At 46.2% G+C, this 26,853-nt stretch overlaps 1 protein-coding gene across 1 annotated transcript in view; it reads right to left on the reverse strand.

The window, feature by feature from the left end:
- Nucleotides 1-559: 559 nt before the first annotated feature.
- The window catches only part of Xylt1 (xylosyltransferase 1), a 296,511-nt gene continuing 270,217 nt past the window's right edge, over nt 560-26,853 (reverse strand). Inside the window, exons 9-12 of the mRNA XM_028867781.2 lie at nt 20,997-21,259; nt 14,125-14,320; nt 7,957-8,290; nt 560-2,697 (exon numbers count right to left, since the gene is read on the reverse strand). Of these exons, the coding sequence (XP_028723614.2) occupies nt 2,375-2,697; nt 7,957-8,290; nt 14,125-14,320; nt 20,997-21,259 (1,116 nt within the window). The 3' untranslated portion in view covers nt 560-2,374. The remainder of the gene's footprint in view (nt 2,698-7,956; nt 8,291-14,124; nt 14,321-20,996; nt 21,260-26,853) is intronic.

Consider the following 26,853-nt stretch of genomic DNA (forward strand, 5'->3'; position numbering starts at 1 on the left):
AAGCTGGGGATACAAAGTCAGCTTTGCCCTTCCCAACTAGTTCCAGTATGGAAAATGTCACTGAGTGTCACTGGGGTCTCATAGTCTGTGGCTCCCAGGGACTTTCCAGGACAGAATACACAAATCTCTAGCAGAAGAGGGGTGAAGAGGGGGACTCCCAGAGGTTCCACAGTCCCAGGGGAGCTTTGACCAAGGCAAAGACTGGAGGCATTGGGAGAATGGGATACCAGGCCCAATGTTCCCATGTGTTTGTAAAACCAGTGTAAATTCTATGGGTTTTTCGAGAAAGCTGCCCGATGGCTCCATGACCAGCAGACAGTAGCTACCTCCTGAGCTCTCCTGGCTGGGTCCCCAGCCCTCCTCCTAAGAGCAATCACTCTTGGAAGGATTCTGTCTTCCTCTGCTAGGGAAGCTTGTGCTCATGGTTAAACTGGTCATGAGAAGCCCGATGTGTAGAGCAACTGGGTGGACCTAGCGTTTTACACTCGGCACACTTCTCCCTCAACCCAAGCCATAAGCCCAGCACATCCTTGTCCATGGGGCAGGGGTCAGAGTAAGGGGGGGGGTTACTCAGGCATTCCAACATTTTTTTTTTTTGAATTTAGAGGGACAGATGAGATCAAAATCCTGTGCAAAAGGGAGGTTCCAGCCATCCACATGGGTCAACTTCCTGACAGTGATGGCACTGGTTGAAACTCTGCCATGGTATCTGACACCTCAGCTTTGTTCTAAGAGCCAGAAGGGTGTAGAAACAGTGAAAATGAGAGAGAAAGGCAGGCAGACCAGGGAAGATAGGGAAGGGGGAGCCTTTTGTGAATAAAGGCAATTTTAGTTAGTAAGATAACGTAATTGACAAGCTGCAAAAAACAGCACCTACTAATTAGTCATTGACTAAAACATATAAATAATAAATACCAAGGGTCCCTTCTCTATGCCCGCCATGTTAGATGGGGAAGGGGCTGTGCACTGGATGCACTGTCAGGGTGGACTTCAGTACCTTCTTATCCATGCTGGGAGAGATATAAGGATGGACACAACTTTCCCCAGAGAACTTTGTCTTTTGGGAGACTCAATGAGGAAGCGGATGCTCTTCCTCAATGTCCTCCCCAGAATACACATGGCAATGAAAACCCTTGGGTTTCTGGTAACTCAAGCAATATGAATAACACTATTTTTTGAACCATCTTCCCTATTTTGACACTCAACCTTCCTCCTATGTGGCTTAGCCAGACCGAGCCTGTTGGCACCCTAGGCGAGGAAGGGTATGAAATGAAGGACCCGATCTGAAATGTTTGTTCCTGGGTAAAATAAGTCTGATCCATGCAGTTTGGTCACAGTCAACAGCACCAAGTGCACAGTTCACAAAGGTTTGGGGTACCTGACCTCAGAATAGAAGGGGTGCCTCTGTGTTGCCATCCAGCTTAGAAGCTGGGTCCAAGGAACCCCCCGTTGAGATTCAGAGCCTTGGTTCTCCACTGCTCCCCTTTGAGTACCAAAGAGACCACAGCAGCTGTCTCCCAGCCCAGGAGCAGGTGGGAGAATTGAAACTCTAGCTCTCTATGTTTTACCCTGTTCCTGCTACCAGTTGTGACAGCCTTGGAAGAGGCTGACCTGGACAGATGGCAAGTTGGCAGTCACATGTCTAGGGAACCTTGGCCACGTCACATCAAAAGGCTTTCCTGAACCTCTCTGGCTTGCAGGGAAAATAGCTCACTGAGCGGCAACAGGAACCTTGGAATTCTCCCACATCTCCACCTCCCGGGAAGGCCAGGAGTGTGGCCACCAGCAGCTTGCTGCTTTTAGCATGGTCACAGGGTTTCCCAGCCACAGAAATCAAGAGATAAATGGAAGGGCCAGGATGGAGATCCCACCCTTGGTCAGGGCAGTGCTTGTCTAACTGGCTTAAACAGAGCCCTTGGGTTCAGAAGAGGTACCTTGGAGATGCCCTTGGAGAAAGCATCACCTGGTAGGCTGAGCTTCGGGAAGGAACCTCACACAACTCAGCTTCAACCAGAGCAGCCTAGATTTCATCCTGATCTTGCACTTCCACCTCTGACTGTGCTGAGTAAACAAAGTTCTGCTGCTCAAAATAAAAGTTGAAAACTCACTTGTAAGGGGACAAGTGTAGGCCATTGGAGGGAGAGAACAGGAGCCCGCAGGACTGAGAAGCAACCGGAAGAGGGGAGACCACTGTGGCCCTGGGACGGAGTCACCTACTCCAGAGGCCAGCCTGACAAATACAGGCTGACTCTTCTCTGGCCTCCAAACCCTCTCTTTATCATTCTACAGTCAGCAGAGATCCTTGTACAAAAGGCAACCCCCATACAAGGGAGGAGGCCAGGATTGAGGCTCCATTGGTCCCATGTGGCCACTGCTACCTGAGCCGGCCATCAGGCTTGACTGCACCTAGCTCTGATTTGGGGTCAGGGCTGAAGGAGCTCCAGGCTGTCTGGCTACAGGTCTGCATGACTGGGCAGGCGGTGGGGCCTGTGGCACAGATGTCCATGGCAGTCCAAGTCCCGCCCACCAGCGAGTCCAGCCAGGCTTCTAGTGCTGTCCCAGTGGAGGCTGCATTCTTCCGGGCCTGCTCCACTTGGGCAGGATTGATGGGCAGGCTGAGGACCGGGTTCAGGCTCTGGAAACTCTGCTCCATGTAGGCACTGCGAGGTGGCCCATTGTGCAGCTTCAATGCCTCCTCTGAAAGCCAAAGGAAACAAGGAGGTGTTTAGAAGAGTCATCAACCAGGTATCTACTTACTGTGAACCAGTGCAACAAGGTACACTGGGCATCAGCTCCCTGAACTCACTGGACAACCTCATGTATGCAGGGCATGGCACCTTTACTTACTGACACACACTTATGGGTTATCTTCAGTGGTCCAGACGTTTATTGATTAAACAATCCATTCTTTCAAGATTGATTTGTTACTTTTACTTATGTGTAGTGTGTGTGTATGTGCGTGCATGAGTGTGTGTGTGTGTGTGTGTGTGTGTGTGTGTGCATGTGTATGGGGGTCTGCTTCTCCCAGGGCAATGCCTTTACCCACTGAGCCATCTCAATACCTTATTATTTTTGAGATAGGTCTCTTACTCAATTTGCAGCTCATCTGTCCAGTTATGTGGTGGTTTGGCGCTGAGCTCCAGGGATCAACCTGCTCAGCACCCAGCACTGAGGTCTCAGGTGCATGTCTCTACACATGGCTTTTTATGTGGGTGCTGAGGATGCAAACTCAGGCCCCCTTGCTTGATGACAAACATGTCACAGACTCAGCTACCTCCCTGGTCCCTCAACACTTCATTTTCAGCATCTGCTTTGTACTAAACCTCTCTGATGTGAAAAGTGATGGATGATTTATTTCTTGGGCACAGATGTGCTAAATGTAGTGACTAGCTTCTGTGCTAGATGGTGGGATGAGCCAGAGAGCCAGAGAGGTGGGGCTACAGTGGCACCCAAATACATCAGGTTCAGAGTGGAGAAGGATTGTCAATGGTGAGGAAATACACGAGCGGGTAATGAAAGTCATTTCAAGTAGTGATAAACGTCACAAAGGTGATAAACAGGAAACTGAGCCCAGCATAGCTTGGACCTTCAGCCAAATCCAGCCCACCTTCTGTTTTTGTAAAGTTTCATAGGAACACTGCTCTGCCTGCTTGCTGATGTAGTCTCCACTACTGTTCTGGAATGCTTGCTAGCGAATGTGTGTAGTTAAGACAGAGGCAGCATTTTTTTTTTTCTAAAATGCTGAAAATACTCACTATGTATCATTTATGGGAAATGTTTGCTATGCTCTGGCTTAGAGAATAGTCTGGGATAGGCAGGGAAGACTTTCCTGAGGAGATGACATTTGAATGAAGTATTGATTGATATGTATAAGGCCAGAGAGGAGAATTCCAGGTAGAGGGAACAGCAAAGGTGAAGCCTCATTACCAAATCACTTAAGTAATGATTGTTGGAGCCAGAACGTGAACTTAAGTCTGTTGGCCTCAAAGCCAAGGCGTGGCTGCCAAGTGACTGCCATAAACTCTGGAGAAGCTGCAGATTCTTGCTTCCCTGGCAGCCTGGTCCAAAGGATGGCGTGTGAACTCAGTACTGCAGTGTGGGCCAGAGGGGGTGGGGTGCCCTTTTAACAGCTCTGACTTGTTGATCACCTCCTGGATGTCAGCCTTTCTGCCTGTGGGATCTAGTTGGGCTGAATGGCCTCAGGACCCAAATCCCACATATAAGGTGTGTAACTTCTGACCTGTGTCCTAGTTTCCTCATTGATAAGATGCGGGGGGCGGGGGGGGGGGAGGATGCCTCCTGTGTACTCTGGGGGTAATGCATTGACTGTTATTAATTCATGATCCCATCACTCAGAAAACGATAGGGCTGGTTTTATCTCATTCATTTTATAGATGAGGAAACAGATGCTATAGTCAGCTCAATCCAGAGTGGTCTGACTCCAAAGCTGTGCTGTCCACCATGATGCTCTATGCAGTTTCAACCACTAGCTCACTGCTAAGGCAGGGTTGTTTTCTTTTTATTTTGGCACCGGCCTTATGAAAGCTTGTTGTCCTTATATATGGCAAATATGGACACTCAACATGGCACCAGTTAGTTAGACCCATAGGAGGCTTGGTTACAAATTCAGAGTTTGTAATCAAAGCCAGGGACACACAAGAGAACTGTTGAGTCTTCTTCAGGCTAAAGGGAGAACAAAGAAATCGTAAGAGTTTGGGGGTAAAGGAGACAAACAAGGTGTGTCTTATTTGAAGAGGTTCTTATTCTTAGTCAAGTTAAATTCCAATAAATTAGGTTTTGGCCATAGCCAGGATACTGGAACACAGGGTTGGTAGCACCAGCAGGATGTGCCAGGGGAACAGGGCCTTCTGTCTTTGGTACATGTCCTAACTTCTCTATGAGAGTCTCTTTGTGCTTCTACCCCGCAGAGGTAGGGGCAGGTAATTAAGGCTAACAAAAGGCAGGACAATCCGAAGCAAAAGGAACAGCTAACAGACATTGAATATTGGGAGCAAAATACTGTGGTTGATGCATGAAAAAAAAAAGCACTTTATGAGAAATGAGGTTAATGTGGGAAATGGCATTATGGCATCAGCTTGGAGGCTTGCCTCCATAATTAAATTTTCCTCAATTCCACCTCATCAGATTTCTTGAGATTACTGGGGATGCAACAATAGCAAATTACTCAAGATGAATCATTTCTCAAATTGCATTACTCCCACCTCAGTGTTCCTCGTCTCATTAACAAATACAATTACTGCCAATAGGGGAACTGTTTCCTCCGGGGTAGAACTGACCCCAAGGTTTTTCTGGGAATGGTGAGAACAGCTCCCGACTCCCTGGAAATCACAGAAGGAAAAATGGAGAGACTAGGACCATGATCAGGGTGCTGGGCTTCTCTCTTGGGATGGGTGGATTGAGAGCATCTTTTGCACTGTCCTATACTGTACTTGAGGCAGGGAGGATGTGTGATTCCTATCTCCCTTCTTCACACTTGGCTTTTAAATCTTCAGGGATGCAATGGGTGCCCCATTAAGGAACACTTGAAGACATTAAGTAGATAGGCTCTGCCTTGGCTGATTCTAGAATGGAGGCCCAGGCTTCAATCTCAAGAAAATACCAGGTATCTAGATATTGGCTTCTTTAGCCCAAAGACTTAGCAAGAGCTATCAGAATTCATGCCAAGACCCTAGTTTCAGGATTGCAGGCATCCATCCCACATCTATGCCTTCCTGGCCCTTGTTATCAGTACAGCACTTGGTGCCTGCCAAGAATGCTTCCCACTTAGCAGGACTGTCATGTGCATCTAGCTCCTGGGCTTGTGTTGTGTAACACGCAGATGGACTGTCCAGATACCGATCCCTCTCTGTTACTCAGGGAAGTTCCTGGGGAAAATTGTGTGTGTGTGTGTGTGTGTGTGTGTGTGTGTGTGTGTGTGTGTGTGTGTGCTGACCATGCCCACATTGCTCTTCTTGTCATCATCCCTTAAGCAACATGCCACATCTGTGTGTATACATCCATATTGTATTAGGCATAAAGAGCCATCTAGAGATGATCTACTGTAAACGGGAGAATGTGCATTGGTTATCAAGGAAGAATCTGGAACCAATTCTATATAGACACTGAGGGGTGTTTGTACTGGGAGTCTCAGAAATCCTGTTTCTATGAGTTTGTCTTGTGAGCCTGGGCACATATAATTTCATGTTCCAGAATCTTCCTTGTGGCACTTTCTGTAACAATGTCATCATCAGACAACAGAAGGTACCATGTCCAGTAAGGAACAGCCTGTAGCTCTTTGACTGTGGAATCCCTTTGGCTGGCAACTTGCACACACTGACTGAGAAAGCTGCAATTTCTGTTTGGTACAGAATGTACCATGGCATTCTAACCATGTTTTTGTGCTTTAAGACACATGCTTGTGCTTCTGATTTAAAAGGCTGCAAAAAGATGTTAGAAAGATGTGCTCTAACTGTCTACAGTGGTCATATCTGAAGGGTAAGAATTTAGCTAAACAGACAAACAAAACAAAACAAAGAAACCCAAGATTTTATTGACAAAAGAAGGTGGACGAAAAATAGAAATTCAAGTGTAAATCCTTTGCCTGGAATAAAAACAAGTGGGCCATTAGGGGTCAAGTGCCCCTCTCTCTGTCCTCCATGCACACTGTGAAGCTATGGCCAGAGGCATATGTTAGCAGCTGCCTTTCTGTTTTAGCTTCCTGCTGAGACATTAATCCTGAAATACTTAATATATTGTTGACTTTCCTAGTTTTGAAACTTAAATGAAGTAATCTTAATTATGGCTTGCTTATTGATCGGTTTTCCTCATCCATCATGCTTTACAGCTGCACGTGGCTAGCTAGCCTTTACTGCTGTCTCCACTACATGAGACTCTACTGTGTAAGCAGACTATACACTATCCTTTTGTGTGTGGAAACTTATGGATTGTTTGAGGTCCTGTGTTCTATGAACAGTTATGCTATGATTCTTTCCTTTATTTCTGCTTGAGCCTATACCTAAGTGTGGGACTTCTGTGTGGTGGGTGTGTGTATGTTCAATACGAGGAGAAGGGATTCACCCATCCCCCAAACTCATCCTACATATTCATCTCTCAGGAGCCTTGGCTATATGCCCTTGCATCTCTGACCTGCCCTATGACACTGCCCAACTGTCACAAGCACACGTTTATCTCCCACTTTGGAACTGCTTTTTGTTTCTATATTTCATTATGATCTCTCATTAACAAGGGAAAGGTTTTTTATGTTATACACATGTTGGGGAATTTATACTTTCTCTTTCCTTTCTTCTCTCTTCTCTAGCTGCCAATGGCAGTCACCATCTTCAGAGGATAAAAGACTGATTTTCAAGCCACACGGTCTCTGTCCCAACTGTTGGTGTCGGCCACCAAAGCCCCAAAGCAGACATAGGCATGATGTCCACAAGTGCTCATGACCGGTTCCTGTGAGATGTCTACAAAGACCAAAAGTGGCCATATTTGACTGGGGCTCATAGTCTGCCAAACTCTTATTTATGAGATTTTTTAGTGTATTTTGGGGAGCAAATACCTTCCACCAGTGTGTGGTTTCTCCTTTTTACTTAGGGTATCACATTTTCTATGAGCAGAATCCCAACAGTAATTATTATTTTCTAAGCAGCCAAGAAGCCATGCTAAAACTCAGTGTATGCCTAGGATTAGTCCCCATCTTGTCTTAAATATGAGCAAAGCCTTGTGGAAGTCCAGTGGGCCCACAGCTGACAAATACTCACACAGATGGCTTTGCCTCTGTGCACAGAGAAGGAATGAGCAAGTTCTATAGGGTAAACAAGTAGGGAAAAAAATCCCAGATGGGGAAGTTTTGCTGTTTGCAAGGCAGTTCCATGCTCCATGTTGGGCATGGGATTCCTGGGGTCCATGAGGATGGACGCTCTCCTCTGCAAGGACTCTGAGAGTACTCACCTGGTTTGATGGGCTGCTTGTTGGAGAAGGTCAGAGGTGCGACAAGGAATTTGGTCTCTGCAACTGGCACCCAGTGATGGAGAATTTTTACTGTCCAGACCCCAGGCCTCAGAGGCAGATTCAAGGGGGGTTTGTAGTGTGTGAATTCCGCAGTGGATTCGATCAGGATATCATAGGTGGCTGCGATGACATTGACAGGATCCACCCAGATAACAGTCACAGTCACATTGGGTCCCTTTCCCCATTTCTGCATCCCCACGGGCTCATCCATGGGCCCCAAGAGACCGCCGAAGTTCCGGAACAGCCTCTCTTTGGCATCCCAATCAGTGCCAACCTGAAACAGGAAAACAAATCCTGAAACCACTGAGTCCCAGGAAGGTCCATGGTTGCACTTACCCATTTCACTGATGAGGAGACTGAGGCTCCAAGTCACCTGGGACTCATGGAACTTCTGCTCAGGTTGGGACTCCAGGGCACTGGCACCCCGCTGTGCCAAGACCATGCTGTGTGCTTTGACTCCAAACCTTGAACCCATGAACCGGATGCGAGTGTGAATAAACACTGTCCTGCATGCCATTCAAAGTAATAGCCTCCTACTCAGCTGGTGAGGCTGGGCTCTTTTTGGGCCTCTGCTTCCACAAGTGGCACACCTGCATTTGGTGTGGTCCTTATGCATAAGGGTAGAGGCCTGGCTTTGGCTTCTCCAAAGCATTCTGCTCTGGACCTGGGAGATGGGACATGCCTTCACTCTTCCCATGCACCATCTGGGTGGCTGCATGGCAAGCCTCTTGGCTTTCCTCCTTCCACTCTGTCATCTTCAAGCTACTCTGCATTCAGGAATCAGGGAGCTGTCACATGCTGCTTCATTATTCAGGGCTTCTTACTGTCCCTGGGTCTGTACTAACCCCTCACTATGATCTCCAAGTGTTCCTTCCCTCCATAACCATCTACCTATCCTGCTCCATATGTGCCTTCTTCCAGGCCTTTTAACTTACCAAGCCACCCCTCCTCATCTCTGAATGGAATACCCTACCTCCTTGTGGTGGTAATCTAATTGTACTGAAATGTGATTTTGATTGTATGTTAATAAATAAAGTTGCCCGGGGGTCAGAGCTATTAGAGCCATAGCAAGAGTGTGGCGGTGGTGGTACACGCCTTTAATCCCATAGATATCTGTGTGTTCAGGGATATAGCCAGCATTGGAGACATATGCCTTTAAGACCTAGGGGGCTGTACATTCAGACAGTGACGAGGCAGTCACGTGTTTGGGTTTACAACCAATGAGAAGGCAGAACAAAATACTTTAAATAGACGAACAGACAGGAAATAGGGTCTCATTCGGGAAGCTGGGACACCGCAGGCGGAAGGGTGAGATTTTAGCTCTGAGCTCTGACCTCTCGGCTTTCTCTTTTGCATTGTTTCTGTGTTTCTTATTTAATAAGACGGTTGGTTATATCTATACCTCCTCACACCTTTTCATAGCCAGCCCTTTATCTGACAGGTATCCTTACGACTCCCTGAACACCTTAACACATGACTCCCCTCTTCTGTAATGTAAGCCTGTGAGAAGAGAGCCTGCTCTGTGTGGATCTCAACTCTTCTATGGTTCCCCCAAGAGGGCCGAGCACATGGTAGGTGCTCAAGCAATGCTTGCCCAATAGGTAAGTAAATTGCTTAGCAAGAAAGTGAATTAGCCACATAGATCCTTGGTACTGGGCTATGTTGATGGTTTAGATCAAATTAAATGAGAGGGTCTTCTTACTAAAAAAAGGGGGGTGCTCCCTAAGAGGAGTGACTTAGTGTTTCTGACGTGTGCACATAGGTATGTTGGTGGCAGACACTGAACACAATGTAAAGTTGCCCCCCCTCTCTGTGTGTTTGCATGTGTTCAGGTGTATAGGTTGAGGTGGCAGACACTGAACACAATGTAAAGTTGCCCCCCCCCTCTCTGTGTGTTTGCATGTGTTCAGGTGTATAGGTTGAGGTGGCAGACACTGAACACAATGTAAAGTTGCCCCCCCCTGTGTGTCTGTATGTGTTCAGGTGTATAGGCTGAGGTGAAGGTGTGGCTATACAAGTCCACTGGAGAAGTTCCTGTACATGCACAGCAAACAGTAGCTGAACTTCTTTCTCTGTGTTGTTGCCTGGAATTACTATGTCCACTCTTCACCTAGGACACATAGTTCCACGTCAACACCAAAGGCTCGCACTGGCCAGGTATGAAGTGGAGCATCTGCGTGTACCTGCTCATGTGATATTCTTATCTGTGAAAAGGAGAACTTTGTTACTATTCTCAGTGTGTAGATGAAACTGATACTCAGAATCAATAACTTGTTGTGTGAGTCCAAGAAGTCTACCAGTAATGGATCATCTATTTGTTCGTCCATCCATCCATCCATCCATCCATCCATCCATCCATCCATCCATCCATCTATCCATCCATACAACTGTCCATACATCTACCCATCTATCCATCTCCTGCCAATATGCAATACCTATTAATTATTTATTTCATAGTATCTATGTCCCATGAAACAATATCTCATGTATATACTATCCCAAATATCATCAACCAAGAAATGTACCCACCCACCTATTCATCCATCCATCCATCCATCCATCCATCCATCCATCCATCCATCCATCCATCATGTCTAAATATCTGTGTATTACTCTATCATTTACTGGTCATTCTGTCTGTCTGTGTATCCATCCATCTATTTACCTACCTATCTAGCTACCTACCTTAAACTTGAATACATACTTAATGATCAGGGTTGAGCAGACAGACTTCTCTTTATAACCATACTCTGGACACCCACTCTTGTGACACTACTAACAACAAAAATAAGAATGGTCACAAAGCCATGCTGGGGTCATACAGAATGAATTGTAACTGCTCAGGGAACTCTTTGGAGCATTGCTCTTATATTTTCTAAAGGAATGGGGGTGGACAGTTACCTGAAATTTGTATTCCCAGAGTCATTTAAGCTGGAGAGTGTGGATCAGCTTGCAAAAAATGGGGCCTTGTCTTAAACCGAGGAGCATGAAGGATATCACATGCCTCCTGCTCGAAGTGTGAGGAGAGGGAGTCTCCCTCTCAGCAGCCCATTTCTGTCACCTCTGTCATGTCTGTCATCATCCACAATGCCTTAGTGTGAAAGTCTACAATCATTCATTGCAAAATGGGCTATTGCAGAAGTTCAAATAAATGTTCAAGTTCAAGCCTCCTATACTGCTCCCCAGCTCCTAACCCCATCATCATCAACCATGACCTCAACCACTCTCCATCTCATTCATTCATCATGCTCTGGCCTTGCCTTTTCTTCTTCAGCATGCCAAGCTTCTGCTCAGAATCTCAGGACATCTGCCTATGCTCTGTTCTCCACTCAGAATGTTCTAGATCTTCCCATGGATGATATGGCTCTTTTACAAGTGTCAGCTTGAACCTGATCTATTTTTAAAAGCCTTCCAGAAGAAACCATCCTATTAGAGATTGCCTTCACTGGCCTCCTGAGCCTGAGCAACCACATGAATAGATTTCCTTTTGTTCTGAAATACTTGTCACTAGGTGAACTATTTTTTCTTCACTCACTACTTGTCTGCCTGCCCCAGCAGAATCCAGTTCTGTCACAATAGACAGCTTGTCTGGCTCATGACTGTCTCTCATAAATCTAGCATATTGTAGGTCCTTGGTGAGCACCATTTTCTCCAATCAATGGCATGGGCCAGCATGTTAGAGAAATCTCAATTGACCATCTGCCACTATAAAAGATCCTGAGACCATGATAATATCAAGGGTACCCTTACACTGTTTATAAGTGGCCCTTTAGGTCTTCCTTCCTTCTTGCTTAGCTCTTTATCTTTGCCATTAAATAAACATGACCAAAAAAGTTCTACACACAAGGTTGGGGCCTCTGCCTCCTGTGCCTGCATTGCTAATGGTGGAATTACTTGTCCTCTCACCAGGGCTGTGGGATTCATAGTGAAAACATTCACAAATTACTAGCCATGTGATGGCCAACTATCTCTTGTCACTGCCAGAGGTACCCAGTGACCCAATAGTTGTCTGATAAACAGAGAAAGTCCAGACCCCAGGCATTCATTTCTTTAATGGGACATGAATGTCTTCAATGGGCTGCTTGGGACCCCAGAACAGAATCCAACTGGAGCAGTACCTAATTGCCCTGCTAACTCCAGTAATTTATGGGCCTGGCTGCCATAGCATCTCAGAGCTAGTCAGTCCCCATGGAACCTTCCTTAAAAACATGAGTTTATAAGGAACTCATTCATGCTTGTTTGACAGGGAATCTATTCAGTCATGGGGCGAAGCAAAGAGACAGGCTCCCAGTGAGTGAAGAAGGACCGGCAAGGAAACATAAGCAAGTGAGATTTCTCCCTCATACTCCTAAACTCTCAAGTTCCTGCATATCAAAAGTCACTCTTCAACCTTAACCTGGCACTCAAACATACTTGTGGGGGTCATGAGGCCCAAGCTCCATCATACTTCCTTCCAGCATTTCCCAGCCCCAGGGACAGTCACATTCATTCAACAGTATTCAGCACCTACTAATGACATGGCTCTTCTACTAAGGGTATGTGCAGAGGATGCAGCAGTGAGTGATAGATAGAGGTCCAGTTTTCTGGTGTAAAATCAAGACATGTTCATAAATCAGCAAGATGGCATTGTAATTTCTAAAAGAGGCAATTAAGGAAGTAGTAGGTGTTTAATGTTGCCATTGTGATACAAAGGGCTAGTCAGGGGAGGTGTCTCTGAAGATGCCTCTTTGGATTTAGATCAGAATGACTGAAAAATAAAAGACTGAAACATACAGGACAACCTGTGAGAAAGCAGTCTAGGCAAAGGGACATGACAAACTCAAGTCAAGAATAAGGACATCGTGTTTGACAAAGACACAGAAACTATGAGCAAGAAATAGTACAGTATTGGACAAGGGTGGAGAGGCAAACAGTACCAGATCATGTGGGGCCTTCAGGGTCTGCAGGCAGGGATGATGTGACAAGGATGTACCAGTAAGTCATCACGCAAACCAAAAACATTTCTAAAAGCTGATGCTGTTGTGAGCAGAGGTGAGCAACATTTTATGGATTCATACATCTGCAGTTAGCCTACTCAAGCATCTCTGACACTTCTGTCCACCAATCTATCCATCCACCCATCCGTTATCTGTTCATACTTCTATCTGTCCATTCATCTACCCATCCACCTGTCCATCCATGCATCCATCCATGCATCCATGCATCCATCCATGCATCCATCCACATCCATCCATGCATCCATCCATCCATTCATCATCAATCCATCTTGTTGCCTATATGTACATTAATTTAAATGTCTGTCCATTTCTCATCCATCTGTTCATCTTTGCATCTGTCTATCCATCCATCATCATCCACCCTATTGCCTACCCTTCCATCACTTATCTGTCTGTCCATCTGTCACCCATCAATCCATCTGTCCATTCATATACCCACCTATACTACCATGCTTCAATCCTCCATCCATTTGTTTGACAGTTCATCTAATAAAACCAATCAGCTCCATTTGCCCATTCACCCATCTATCTATTTATTCATTTACATGGTCACCAGCCCACCTACTTCTAAAGTTTAGGAGCAAGCCCCTGTGGTAGGAAAAAGGGGAAAATAACGGCATAAAATGAAGCATGGAATTTGTGGCCAGTGAGATGTGGAATCAATTTTGTGATTTTCCATGTCTTAGCAGTTATTTAGAAAATAGTTAGACGTCCATAAACCTCACCTAATCCATTAAATGGTACTAATGCCATGACTTCATGAGAAACCTGCCTTGTTACTGGCTGATTACTAAAACGGGCTTAGAAGAAATCAATGGATGGGATGCAAAAATAAGAGAATAAAATTGGCCTTAAAACAATAGACCATGCTTCTAGGCTGATTCTGTTCCAAGATGTTGACACACTACTATACCTCTCTGTTTGCATTGTTTATGATGCTGGTTCCGGTATATGCGACTGGGAAATTGTCTCCAGGAACAGAATAAGCTCATCTTTATGGCTCTACAAACATTCTCTTTCTCAATTTCCAACACTAAGTGTCAGGTGAAGCACAGAGGCCAGCAAGAGAGCGTGAGGAGACAATTAAGACTGACAGTCTTCGGCCTCTTACCTCAGAAAACTGAAGCCTCCCAAAGTCACTGGGGGGACTTGCGATCTTGAAGACTTTCTTTGGCATCATCCATGTCTCCAGTGTCTCCAGTTTGCTCACAGCAAGGTTAGTCACGTGGTGCTTGATCAGAAAGCCCTGGAAACGGTCGGCAAGGAAGTAGAGATGGACAGATGCTGGGTGGCCCATTGGGTAGTACCTACAAACATAGGATCAGGATATGAGGTGTGCAGTGTTACCATGAGACCCCCACACTTCACAGTGGTCTAGCTCCTAAAATAGGCCCTGTTAGTCCAATGTTTACCTTGATTTGCATCAGTCTGAAAGATGCTATCTATGAGTCTAAGTATTTGCAAATATTTTTTTTAACCAGTGATAAATGGAAAACATGCTGACTATAGGAAAGTACAATAAAGAAAAGAAATTACTGCTTTTGATGCCTGTTCCCATAAATAACACCAATTCACAGATATCTATTGAGTGCTGGGTACCAGAGAGTGAATTGGTGCCTGAATACTTCTGTTGGTGCCTTTTCCTCTAGCCTCATTTTCAATGTATGTATTTGCATACATGTTACCTAGTGGGCTGGCTAATATGTGTATGTGAAGGTGGAGGTACACACATGTGAAGGCTAACTCTAACCACAGATGTCATTCCTTAGGTGTCTTCCACCTTGTTTTTAGAGGCAGGTTCTATCATTGACCTATCGTTTGTCAAGTGGGTTAGACTAGCTGGCCAGCAAACCCTAGAGCCCTCACCAGTGCTGGTATAACTAAGCACCTGCCACTATGTCTGGCTTTTTGAATGTGGGTTCTGCAAGACTGAACTTATGTTCTCACACTCATGTGGCAAACACTTTACTGATAGAGACATCTCCCCAGCCTCATGAATATTATGCAGCTGGAATCATAACATATATGCTATGCTTTTGTGCCATTGGACTTCCTGAGCACACTCACATCTCTGAAAATAAAACTGTGTGTGTCTGTGTGGATGGAGTGTGTCATGGAATGTGGTATTTTATAGAAGCAGTGCTCTATTGATGGATAATAGTAGACTATAAAATATTTGTTATTCTTTTGGAATTCATATTTATTTACCCTGTCTCATACACACACACACACACACACACACACACACACACACACACACACCTCTAAAACTCTTTATCTAGTACCCAAGTTTGTCAGAAACACTGATTTATCTTCTTGTTCCTGTCTTCCTTAAGACTCTTTTTCTTTTTCTAAAAATTACTGCCAATACATACTTGCAACCATCCAGTTTCCAATAGGAAGCTTGTTTTAAATTGCGTGCCTTTGGTCCGTACAGATTTGCTGGCTAGATAGAGCTCGAAAGCTTAGCATGGAAAAGGTGGAAATGGGAGCAGAAAGGAGAATGGAAGAGTGAGCCGTGGAGACCAGCAACTCTCCACTTGCAAAATAAAAAGCTGCCACTTCTGCAGCGTGTAAATTGCACAGTGATAAGAGGCTGCCGCGGCTCCCTAATAACAGCGTTCCACAAATCACTGTCCCTTCTCTGCTAAACGTAGGCTTCCCTCTGCTTCCGATCTGGAGTTTGAAGTCTTTATGTTCAATTAGAATGGTTGGGGAAGCCTCCTTCCTGTGTTGACGCACCTCTCGAAATCACTGCCTTGTTATAGGGATGCCTCTGGGGCTCTGCAGAAAGAACCAGCTTTCTTCAGATTGCTGGGTCTTCATGGCTCACGCTGCACTTTAGATGTGATCATCGTGGGTAGGAAGACTTGGGCCCTGTGCTGTTGCAGTTGCTTGGCATTGTTTGGCAGTGCTTTCTCAGGTGGTGGAGGTGTGGGGTATCTGTGCTGCCCAATGTGGTAGCCACCAGTAACTGCTGAGCACTTGATATGTGGGCACAATTTTTAATGTTAGTTCATTTATTATTCTTTAATTTGTGTGCATGTGTGGTACAGGTATGTGCATGCATGTGTGAATGCATGTGTGTGTGTGTGTGTGTGTGTGTGTGTGTGTGTGTATGTGTGTGTGTGGCTGTGCGTGCGCTCGTGCACGTGTGTGTATAGGCCAGAGGTGATATAAGGTGTCTTTTTCTATAACTCACCAACTTATTTTTTTGAGACAGGGTCTCTTGCTGAACCTGGAACTCACCAACTTGCTAGACTGGATGGCCAGTGAACCCTAGGGATCCTCCTGTCTGCCTCCTGGTGCTAGGACTAAAGTTTCATGCTGACATGCTTGGCTTTTTATGTGGATGCTGGGGATCTGAACTCAGGCCTTCATGCTTGACTAGCAAGCATTTTACCCATCTTCTTAGCCTCATTTCTATTATCATTTTTTCTTTTTATACAGAGTCTCATGCATTCCAAGTAGGCATCTAACTTAACACATAGTCAAACATGGCCTTGAATTCCTGATTTTCTTGTCTCTTCTTCTAAATGCTGAAATTACAGATGTAGGCAACTATGCTTGCCTTAACATTAGTTAGTTTATATGAGAATGATCACATGTGGTACTTGGACTCCTTCATATAGCCTTGGAAGAGTCTGTGTTCACCTGCACAGGTGTCCCCAAAGCCTCAGGTTTCCAATATCTGGAGCACATCTGCAGCCTTCTCTACACTGGTGTGGAAGTCTATTTCCCACTCCTGGCTCATCGTTGGCCAATAGCAAGCGGAGAGATGCCATGGCTGTTCTGATCCAGGCCTTGTCAACCTTGTGTCTACCTTCTTGCCTTCTTGGGGTCAGTCACCATGGAAGTTGTGTTTAGGCTAGCTTGTGGGAAGATGAGTCAGTGGTAATGGATGAGAGTCATCAAAAGTGTCCGAGTCTGTGCCATTGTGATTTAGTCAACAGTTCCCAACCAAGAACTGCAGAACAACCCTTCTGACCTGCAGCTGGCTGCAGATGCAGAAGGGAGGCAGGTCCAGACTCGGAAGGAAGATGGCCCAGCTGATTCACAAGTGAGCACGAAGGGGATGATTACAAATTCCCAACCCTGGTCTATTTGTCGCAAGGCATTGTTCCAGCAGTCCACAGGTAATGCACTGTTGGTGTTTGTTTTGTGAGGTGGGGAAGGCCACAGATAGAGGAAAGCTTGCTGCCTGGGAGTCAAAGGAGAAAGTATTTCCAGAAAGGAGCAGTCAATCATACTGAGTATTGCTGAATGTCAAGAACATGAGTGAAGGTTGAGTACTGGAGTAATCTGTTTTTTTTATTGCTTGTCTTCCCCCCCCCCCCCCCCCCCGAGACAGGGTTTCTCTGTGTAGCTTTGTGCCTCTCCTGGAACTCGCTTGGTAGACCAGGCTGGCCTCAAACTCACAGAGATCCGCCTGCCTTTGCCTCCCGAGTGCTGGGATTAAAGGCATGCGCCACCACTGCCCGGCTTATTGCTTGTCTTTTCTGCATTCTTCTGTACGTGTGTGTGTGTGTGTGTGTGTGTGTGTGTGTGTGTGTGTGTGTGTGTGTGTGTATTTGGGGGTGAGTGTGTACATGTGGGGGTGTTGGTGAGTGTGTGTACAGAATGCCTGTGGAGGCCAGAGGACGGTGTTGGGTATCAGTCCTTGGGTATCCTCTGCCTTTTGTTTCAGATGAGGTCTCTTATTGGCCTGGAACTTTGTCACTTAGGCTAGGCTAGTTGGCCTGTGAGCCTCCAGGATCCATTGTCTCCTGTTCCCCTCACCATTGCTGGGATTAGAGGCAGGTGTTACAGTGATGGAGATCCAAAAGTCTTCATGCTTGTGAGACAAGCGCTTTCTCCCACTCAGCCATCTCCACCAAGAATTCTTGTTGTCTGGCTCCACCTCCTGCTCTACTGAGTACTGCCAGAGCCTGGCCCAAGCCTTCATAATGCCTCCGTGGGGGCAGGAATAACTTCACTGGAGTCACACTGGTTGCTTCTTTGTGAGCCACAGCACTGTGTTTAATACTTGCAGCTGGAGTGCACAGCCCTGTCCTTTTCTACTTGTTTTGTTCCCCTCTGCCCAAACTGCCCACTTTCTGGCCTCAGGTGCCTTACTTTGGGCTGTTGGGTGTGCTGAGCTCGGTTGTGCCCCAGGGCATTTGCACAGGACCCTCTGTCTGCTGGGGATGCGCTTCTCTTGTGAGTATATGGTGAGCTGTGCCTTGCCTTTGTGCTTAATGAGAACTTGCTCCGAACTCAGCAGAGCATCCATTCTTGCGGATAATTTTGACCTCTGTGATTGCACATGCCCAGTCACACGTGCACACTTGGGGACTGTGTGTCTTCACACTAGAATGTGAAGATCAGGACCTTGGGGTCAGGTCTATCGGGGTCAGAGGTGAATGTTCAAAGCCTATCAAAGAGCCTGGTACACAGTGGGTGTTCAAACAATGCTTGCTGAGTGAGTGAAAACCTAGGATTCCCTGTACCTTTGCGCTTCTTAAGTACACCTGAGGACCATGTAGCCTGAGACGTAACACACAGCCCTCTGCACCTTCTTATCACATTACTCCATCCCTAGGGAATGGCAATAGCAACTTCACTAAGAAAAGCCAAAGAGCCAAGAGGCAGTACGATAACTTACAGAATGTAGTGGGAACATTTGTTTGGCCCAAGGTATGTTTCTCTCACTTCTTATTTACATTAGGTGAGCTTGGGGAAAACATAGAGCTACATACAACTTTGGGTTTCTGCTTGCCTTGAAAAGGCAAGTGTTTGGTAGTCAACTTCAAGTTGACTTTCTGAGCAGCTTGGGCTAGAGTTCAACTAAGTAGTACAAGTGGTATGGCCGGTTTGCTCAGCACCTCCTGCCGGGTGCGTACTGACTTGTAGGTGCATGGAGCTCAAGTGGTCTAGGTCGGTGTGCACAGTGCCCCCTGTAGGGCTCATGCTGAATCACCAGTACTATATTATTTACCGGCATCTGAGTTGGGGTTTGGTAGTAACATATTGGCATCTTAATCCCTACATGGTGGATCAGAAGTGGCCTCTATTTTCTTGTGCTCTCATGTTTGAATCTGCTATATCAAACATTTCTGCAAAGCACATGCATTACTTTATAATGAGAAAATGAATCAATAAGCACTGTTTTATGAAAGGTTGTACTGCAGCCTGGAAATGCACAGTGTGCATGAAATGCCCAGATCAGATGAAAGGCACTTGCTATTTCCCTAGATGCCCCACGGGTAGCAATTCATTCTCCTTTGCCTTTTTTGGGATAAGGGTCCTTTGTCCTGATTTATTCCTAGCCTCCGATTCATAAATACATGGCTTTGCCCACGGCAAGGCACAATAGCTCCATCACAATAAAAAATGAAGGAGAAAAGCCAAAGGATTCTGGGCCTGAGGCAACTAGATGGCTTGCTTCATTCCAAAGCAAGTACCAGGAGAAAGTTTCAACAACCCTAAATAAATCGGGAGTGTCTTTTGGAATTCCCTATAAGATCATTTATCTTATAGGTTCTAGGAAGCTCATGATTAAGCTGGTCCAGAAGAACAGTTGCCTCCCAAGTTTGGGGCAAGATGCTGTATACTAGGCAGATGGTCTGTGGTTCCAAGGTTTACATTCTTCCCACAGTCTGGCCAGGGGGACAAGACACTTGCTGACATTGATACTGGGTGGTACAACCACATGAGATGGGTCTGATGTCCCTTTGACTTGGGGAGGGTAAGAGTGGGGGTGGCAGGAACCTTTGACCCAAGAGGTAGATTGGGAGATAGCTCCATTGGTAAAATTGCTTGCCATGCAAGTGTGAAGACCTGAATTCAGATCCCCAGTACCCACTAAAAATCCAGACTTGTGGCATGTGCCTGTATTACCAGCACTGACTGGGGAGACAGAAGGACCCCTGGGGTTTGCTGGCCAATCTTACTGAATCAGTGAACACACACACACACACACACACACACACACACACACAGTGGGCTACAAAGGTGACTGAGCAGTCAGCAAGGGCTTACAATGCTCTTGTAGAGGACACTAGTTCAGTTCCCAGCATCCAGAGTGGGTAGCTCAAAACAGCCTATAACTCCAATTCCAGGGTGCCCAATGCCTTCTTCTGGCCTCCGTGGCCACCCATACTCATATGCACATATCCCTATACCCACACAAAGGCACAAGTACATATTAATACTTCAAAAAACGTAGGAAATGAGACGAAGAGTGATAGAGGAGCGTACCTGACATTGGTCTCTGGCTTCCACAGTTACATGAATATGTACACACATGCATAACACACATAAGCTTCTGACAGGGTGGAAATGGATGACTGGATGACCTTAATGACCAGGAAAGGTAAACTATGCAGTGATGGTAGGGATAGTAAATAAAGAGCCACAATGAAACAGCAACGGGAGGTGCTCCTTACGGTTACTATCTTAACCAGAACACTCACTGCTAGCCATGTGATGGCTTAATAAGGGTCACTAGGGCATCAAAATCTCATGAAAGCTAGCTGAACACCTCAGCATGTAAAATAAGATTAAAATGAGGGTCATAGTACACGCTCAGGAGGTGGCTTGTGAGCACTTTCTTTTCATCTTACATATGAAGAAACTGGGGATCTGAGGAGTTCACACCTTGTCCAAAGTCAGATATAATGGTGCACACCTGTGATCTCAGACGTGGGGGCTGAGGCTGGAGGGTCACAGTGAGTGAGCTTAAGGTCAGCCTGGGTGACACAGTGAGATACTATTTGCAAAAGAGAAAAACCAAGGAAGATAGGCTGATGAGAAGGAAAGAAGGGAGGGAGGGAAAGATGGAGACTATGATTAGGGCTTGTGTTTGGAGAATAAATGTAAGCTAAGAAGCAGAGCATTAGCACAGAGTGGAGGGACTCACGTAGTGACCAGGGAGAGCAGGGAACAGAGAGGCATGGCGTAGCACCTTGTTCTGCCAGTGACCCAGCTCAGCACCTGGCTCACCTGCAGCTGTTTTCCCCGTCAGTGTGCAGGGACGACTCTGCCCTTCGCAGGCCCATACGGATGAAGGAGTGGTACAGGGTAAGCGCCACATCGCTGAGGCTGTGGATGCCATCCGGCTCGTCATAGACATTCTCCCAGTAGGAGCGGAGGCCCGGGGTGCCCGCAGGATAGTTCCCATACAGGTAAGAGTCCAGCTGCCCAATGATTTCCTGGTTCACTACGGCTTCAAATTTTCGGGCAAAGAAGGTGGGCCGGGCTGTCTGCTGTGCTCAGGAGAGATACAAGAAAAGTTTATCATCAAACAATGGGGTGGGGCGGGGGAGGCCATCATCCTGCACCCTTCGAGGAGAGGAAAGACACTTCTGTAAGCTTGCCAGGTTCAAACTCCAGCCCTGGGACTCCATGACCTTTCAACATTCTCTTCTATAAAAGTGGGACAATGTTAGAACCTGCAAGACATCCAAGCATGGTGGACACATAGGAATCACCACCCAAATGACCCTGACATGAACTGAATCATGGGTGGTCAGTGCTAGGGTGGCGCTCAGTGTTTTAGTGAAGGTCATAGATGAGCAATTTTACTTGGCTGGGAGAACACCTTAAAATCAGACTATTGGCAATATTTACAAAGTGGAAGATTTGTGGAAACAATTCTGGCTTCTTTTTTTTCTTTTTCTTTTCTTTTCTTTTTATTTTTTTGTTTTTGGTTTTTTGAGACAGGTTTCTCTGTGTAGCTTTGCGCCTTTCCTGGAACTCACTTGGTAGCCCAGGCTGGCCCGACTCACAGAGATCGCCTGCCTCTGCCTCCCGAGTGCTGGGATTAAAGGCATGCGCCACCTTTTTTTTTTTTTTTTTTTTTTTCGAGACAGGGTTTCTCTGTGTAGCTTTGCACCTTTCTTGGAACTCACTTGGTAGCCCAGGCTGGCCTCGAACTCACAAAGATCTGCCTGCCTCTGCCTCCCGAGTGCTGGGATTAAAGGCGTGCGCTACCACGCCCCGGCTGTGCGCCACCTTTTTAAACAGCAACTGTTGTGGGAAACCCAGGTCACATTCTGAAGTGGTAGTGGTAGGTAAACAAGAACAGCAACCCATCCCTTTAGATAAATCATGGACTGTTCTTCCCGTCATTGTCTCTGCCGTGCCTTAGTGTCCCCTGGCATCCCAGCTGACTGGCAGGCTCACCAGGGACACTCTAGGCATGAGATTTCACATGCTCCAGGAGCTGGAGGTATGGATGGCACTCTGCATTTGGTAGGCTTTCCAAGTAACTCCACAGGAAAACCCAGTCATTCACATATGGGACTCCACTTTGTCTATGACTCTTCCTCATTCATTCTAAAATTATCCTCTGTTTCAGTTAACCTTGAGTTTCAGGATCACAGATCTGCTAGATGAACGTTTTACAATGAAATAAAAACTTCCCTTCAACTAGCAGCTGTTTTTCTTAGCACCAATAAGACTACATACAACCTATCTCAGGGTAATGATTAGCCAGGCCGTGGTCTGAGCAAGACTTTCACCAGGTAAACCCACAGCCCTTGCCCTTTTCTCCTACTCAGCCACTCTGGTGACTTTCAGAAATGTAAGTAAAATTCCCAACTGATTATAATGTTTTCCCATGTAAACTGAGAACTCATGGGAATGGGTCCAGAGGGAGAAGGGGATTGATTCACAGATATACAGCAAATCAGTGGCTGATCCCGGATGAAGAGTTAGGGTTCAAAGTTCGAGACAATATATGCTGACTGAGGGAAAAAGCTCAGTCAGTGAAGTGTTTGCTAGGTAAGCAGGAGGCCTTGAGTTGGGTTTCTGGACCCATGTGAAAACGCTAGCCATGGTGATGTGTGCCTGTAATCCTGGGGCTGGAGAGGTACAGATGGGCGGATCCTCGGGGCTCGTTGGCCAGTCTAGCTTAATTAGGGAATTCTGGGCTCAGTGAGAAACTCTGCTTCATGGACAGTATTGTGAAAATGCTCCCTCTTGGGAGACTTAAATATCTACTCCCTCTTCATAAGACCTCAACGACAAACCAAAGTTCAGTTAAACCAATGATCACCCTGGGGGAACAAATGAGTTTATTAGGCTCTTATAGAACATGGGTGAGAGGTTCTAGGCAGGGGCATGGTTACTCTGAAGCACCTGGAAGGTCTGCACCCAGCAGAGAAGATGGCTCCCTAGCTGCACAGACGGATTCTCTTCATGTTAAACTTCTCCAGCCTACATCCTCTATCCTTTCCCTGAGAACCCCGGGGCCATATGCAATTAGGACAGAACAGCTAGCTAGATACTCAGGTGAGAGTTCAATGATCCTGTTGACTGCTCATATGTAGGAATGTCCATTGCCCAGAGGCCACCCTCCTATGCAGGAATGTCCACAGGCCAGAGGCCACCCTCCTATGCAGAAATGTCCACAGTCAATAGGCTACATCATGATGGACTTTTGCAAATAGGCACAGCTGGTCTCTTGAAGGTGGGAGTTGTTTTGCCTAGAGGACTGAGTTCTATAACAGCGTCTGGAGAAATGATGCCTAAAGTTGGTCTCTGCACACATAGACACATAAACACACACACACACACACACACACACACACACACACGCACGCACGCACGCACGCACGCACGCATGCACGCACACTCATATGTGCACATAAAGAAATAAAACACAAAGCACCTGCCATCTGCAAGTGTTATACTATTACTTAGGCAGAGCTTCACAAACTTCTTCAGCAGAAGGCAAAAATGTAGATATGTAAAGCACCAACTCTGAGGCATGGAAACACCCAGAGACAAAATGGTAAGTGAGCAGTGGTGGTAGCTGCATTCCAACAGAACTTTATTATAAGAGTAGGCTAGGCTGACTCTGGCCAGGGAGTTGTAGTGTGCTGACCCATGGCCCAGGACTGTACAAAGAGCTAACACACAGCCCTGTCCCTTGAGGAGTTTACTCTGGTCAACTGTTGCTGTGAGTTGAGTATGGTGTGCCCTTCAGAGGACTAACGACTGCAATAATGATACTGATAACTCTGGGGACATTGTACGGAGGGCATCACAAGTTCGTCACCTAAGTCTCTGACAAGTCAGCCAGGCAGGGTCATAATTCCCATTCTACAGATGAGGAACCGATACTCAGGAAATGCTCACAGCTTCAACACTTGCACCACATCCCACAGCTCCAAACCCTGAGCTTTTTTGTCACATCTCTCTACGATGGACTGGTGAGTGAGCAGGAAGCCCCTAAGAAAGAAACATCCTGCGCTTGGTGCTGAGCATCTCATCACCTTCACTTCCTGGGCCCTGGGATCTCTGTTTTGGAGAGGGGTTGGACAGCACTAGGAACTCAACCCACTTGAGTTCACGCCCCCTGCTATGTACTAAGTGTGCATGTCTTTAGGCATATCTCCCAACTGCCTCAACCTCAATTTCCCTGTCTTTGAAGTGGGTACAGAGGCATGAGTTACTAGCACATGTTTTCATAGGCCAGAAAAGGGTGCTGGATTCCCTGAAGCTGGAGTTACAGGCAGATGTGAGCCATCTGACATGGTGCTGGGAACTCAACTTGGGTCCTCTAGAAGAGCAGGACTACTCTTAATCAATGAGCCACCTCTCTAGCCCCAAGGGTATGTATGAGTCTATTTTTATCATTCTCTTCCTCAGAGTTCCTTGGAAAAGAACTCTCTGCTTCTAAGAGACAGCAGAGAGTCTAGATATTGAAGGATAGCCTTGTCTTTACTTATTGCAAAAGAAAGAGCTGTGTGCATATACCTCACTCTCTAAGTTAGCCTGGTTCATTGGAGACCATGATGTCCCCAGGAAGTTGTGACTGTCTTACAGATGCCACCACCAGGAACAGCCTGAGGTAGCAACACTCCCAAGAGTCAGCATACTAAGGCTCTGGGCTACTATCTTTAAATGCTGAAGGTCTGCAGCAAAGGCTGGGATCACCCTAGACAAAGGCATGGCCACTTTTCTTCTTTTGGACAGGTAAGGCATTGCCCCTGCAGCCTTCTTGCTTTGCACAGACAGTGAGTGGAGAGTCCCAAGTCACCCAAGTTTATGCTTAAGTTAACATTAGTCTGTGGGATCCTGGCAGCTTTCAGTGCATCATATAAGCAGTGAAAGATGGTCAGTTGGGATGTTGGGAAATAATAAATAACAACAGGAAAATGGCTGCTTTTTCTGTGTCCACAGAGGTACAGAACTAGTGGGTACTAACATACCTACATATCCTTAGCCCTACCAAATTCATTAGCTGCATAGCCACAAAAAAGAATTTTAATTCCTCTTTGCTTCAGTATGGCCACCTACAAGCAGATGACCTCCATCCCAGCAAAGCCAATGCCCAAAGAGGGTCTGGCACACAGCTGATAAAGAGTAGATCCAACATGACAGTATCCTAATCACATGGTGGCCTTCTACATGGTCTCTGTTTGGTCTTGCCTTGTAGCTGTGCAAAAGGCTGAGGTTCTGCATCCTGGACAAGCCTCCTGGTGATAGCGATGCTACATATCTGTAGCTATGCTCCAAGGGACCAGGTCAAGAGACCTGAAGCTAGACAAAGGCAATTTTGATTATGCATTACCACATCAAGGATGTCTCCTGGTGTCATCAGCTTGTGCTGCTGTGCCTGCCATCCTTCTGCAAAGCAGAATGTCATCTCCATGTGACAACTATAGGGACCTCACCTGACCTGTTTCAGCATTTTCTAGGGTGTTTTTTTGTTGTTGTTTTTGTTCCACTAGAAAGAGAAGAGGAAGAAACACAGAGCTCACAATTCCCAGGCATCACACTGTCCTGGGGGAGGAAATAGAGTGAGAAGAAAGTCCATCTAGAGTAGGACTGGGGGGCCAAGGCTCTCTTCTGGCTTGTGGTAAGCAGGTGAGCATTTCCTACCCTGCTACCTCCACACTGATCAGGACTGTACAGTGAAAGGTTATGCAGAGACAGCTGTACAAGTAATGATGTTTCCACCTCTAGTTATTCCTTCAAGTTTACAGAACATGGTAGTCTCCCAACCTGGATACTCCTCAGGTTTTTCCAAAGTGCAATACAATAATATTCTAGCCTTTGCTGGAGACCAGTGGTTCTCACCAAGGAGAAAGTTTGAACATAGGGCATATTTTTGGACATTGTTGGACATCTTTGGTCATGACAGTTGAAGATGCAGCTGCACCTGTGGGTGGAGACCACAGAGGATGGTCCCTAATAACACACTGACCCAGTCACAATGCCAGGAGTGCCGGGGTGAAAAATCTGCCTTTAATATAGTCAAGCATATACCCAGAAAAAATTGTTTTAATAAATATTACCAGGGATTGTGACTGAGAGGCAATATAGAGAAGATGATGGGAATGACTTTGGAAATTGATGCTTGGGTTACATCATCTCTTATTGTATGTATTCATCCATGATTCAGTCAGTCTGTCTGTCTGTCTTTGTAGTGTAGTGTTTGTCTGTGTATGTGTGTGTGCAGGTGCAAACATCTGTGCATGTGTGTATAGAGCTTGGAAGAGGATGTTGAGCATCCCCCCTAGGGCTCTCTGCCTTGAGACAGTATTTCACTGAACCTGGAGCTTACCATTTTCAGCTAGCCTGCTGCCCACTCTACCACATGGATTTTCCTCTCTCCCATTCCTCAGCACCAGGGTTAAAGACACAGCCACTCCAGGCTTCTACTGTGGGTGCTGTGGATCCAAACTCAGGTCCTCATGTTTGTGTAGCACTTACTCTTTCTTGAATGTCTGTTTCTCTAGCCTGGGATGTGTGATCATGAACAGGGTTTCCAAACATTTGCACCTCAGTTTATCTCTAAGATGGAAGGGTCATAAGAGCAGCAACACACACACGTCAGGGCTATTGG

The sequence above is a fragment of the Peromyscus leucopus genome, chromosome 1 (assembly GCF_004664715.2).
Source record: "Peromyscus leucopus breed LL Stock chromosome 1, UCI_PerLeu_2.1, whole genome shotgun sequence".
NCBI lineage: Eukaryota > Metazoa > Chordata > Mammalia > Rodentia > Cricetidae > Peromyscus > Peromyscus leucopus.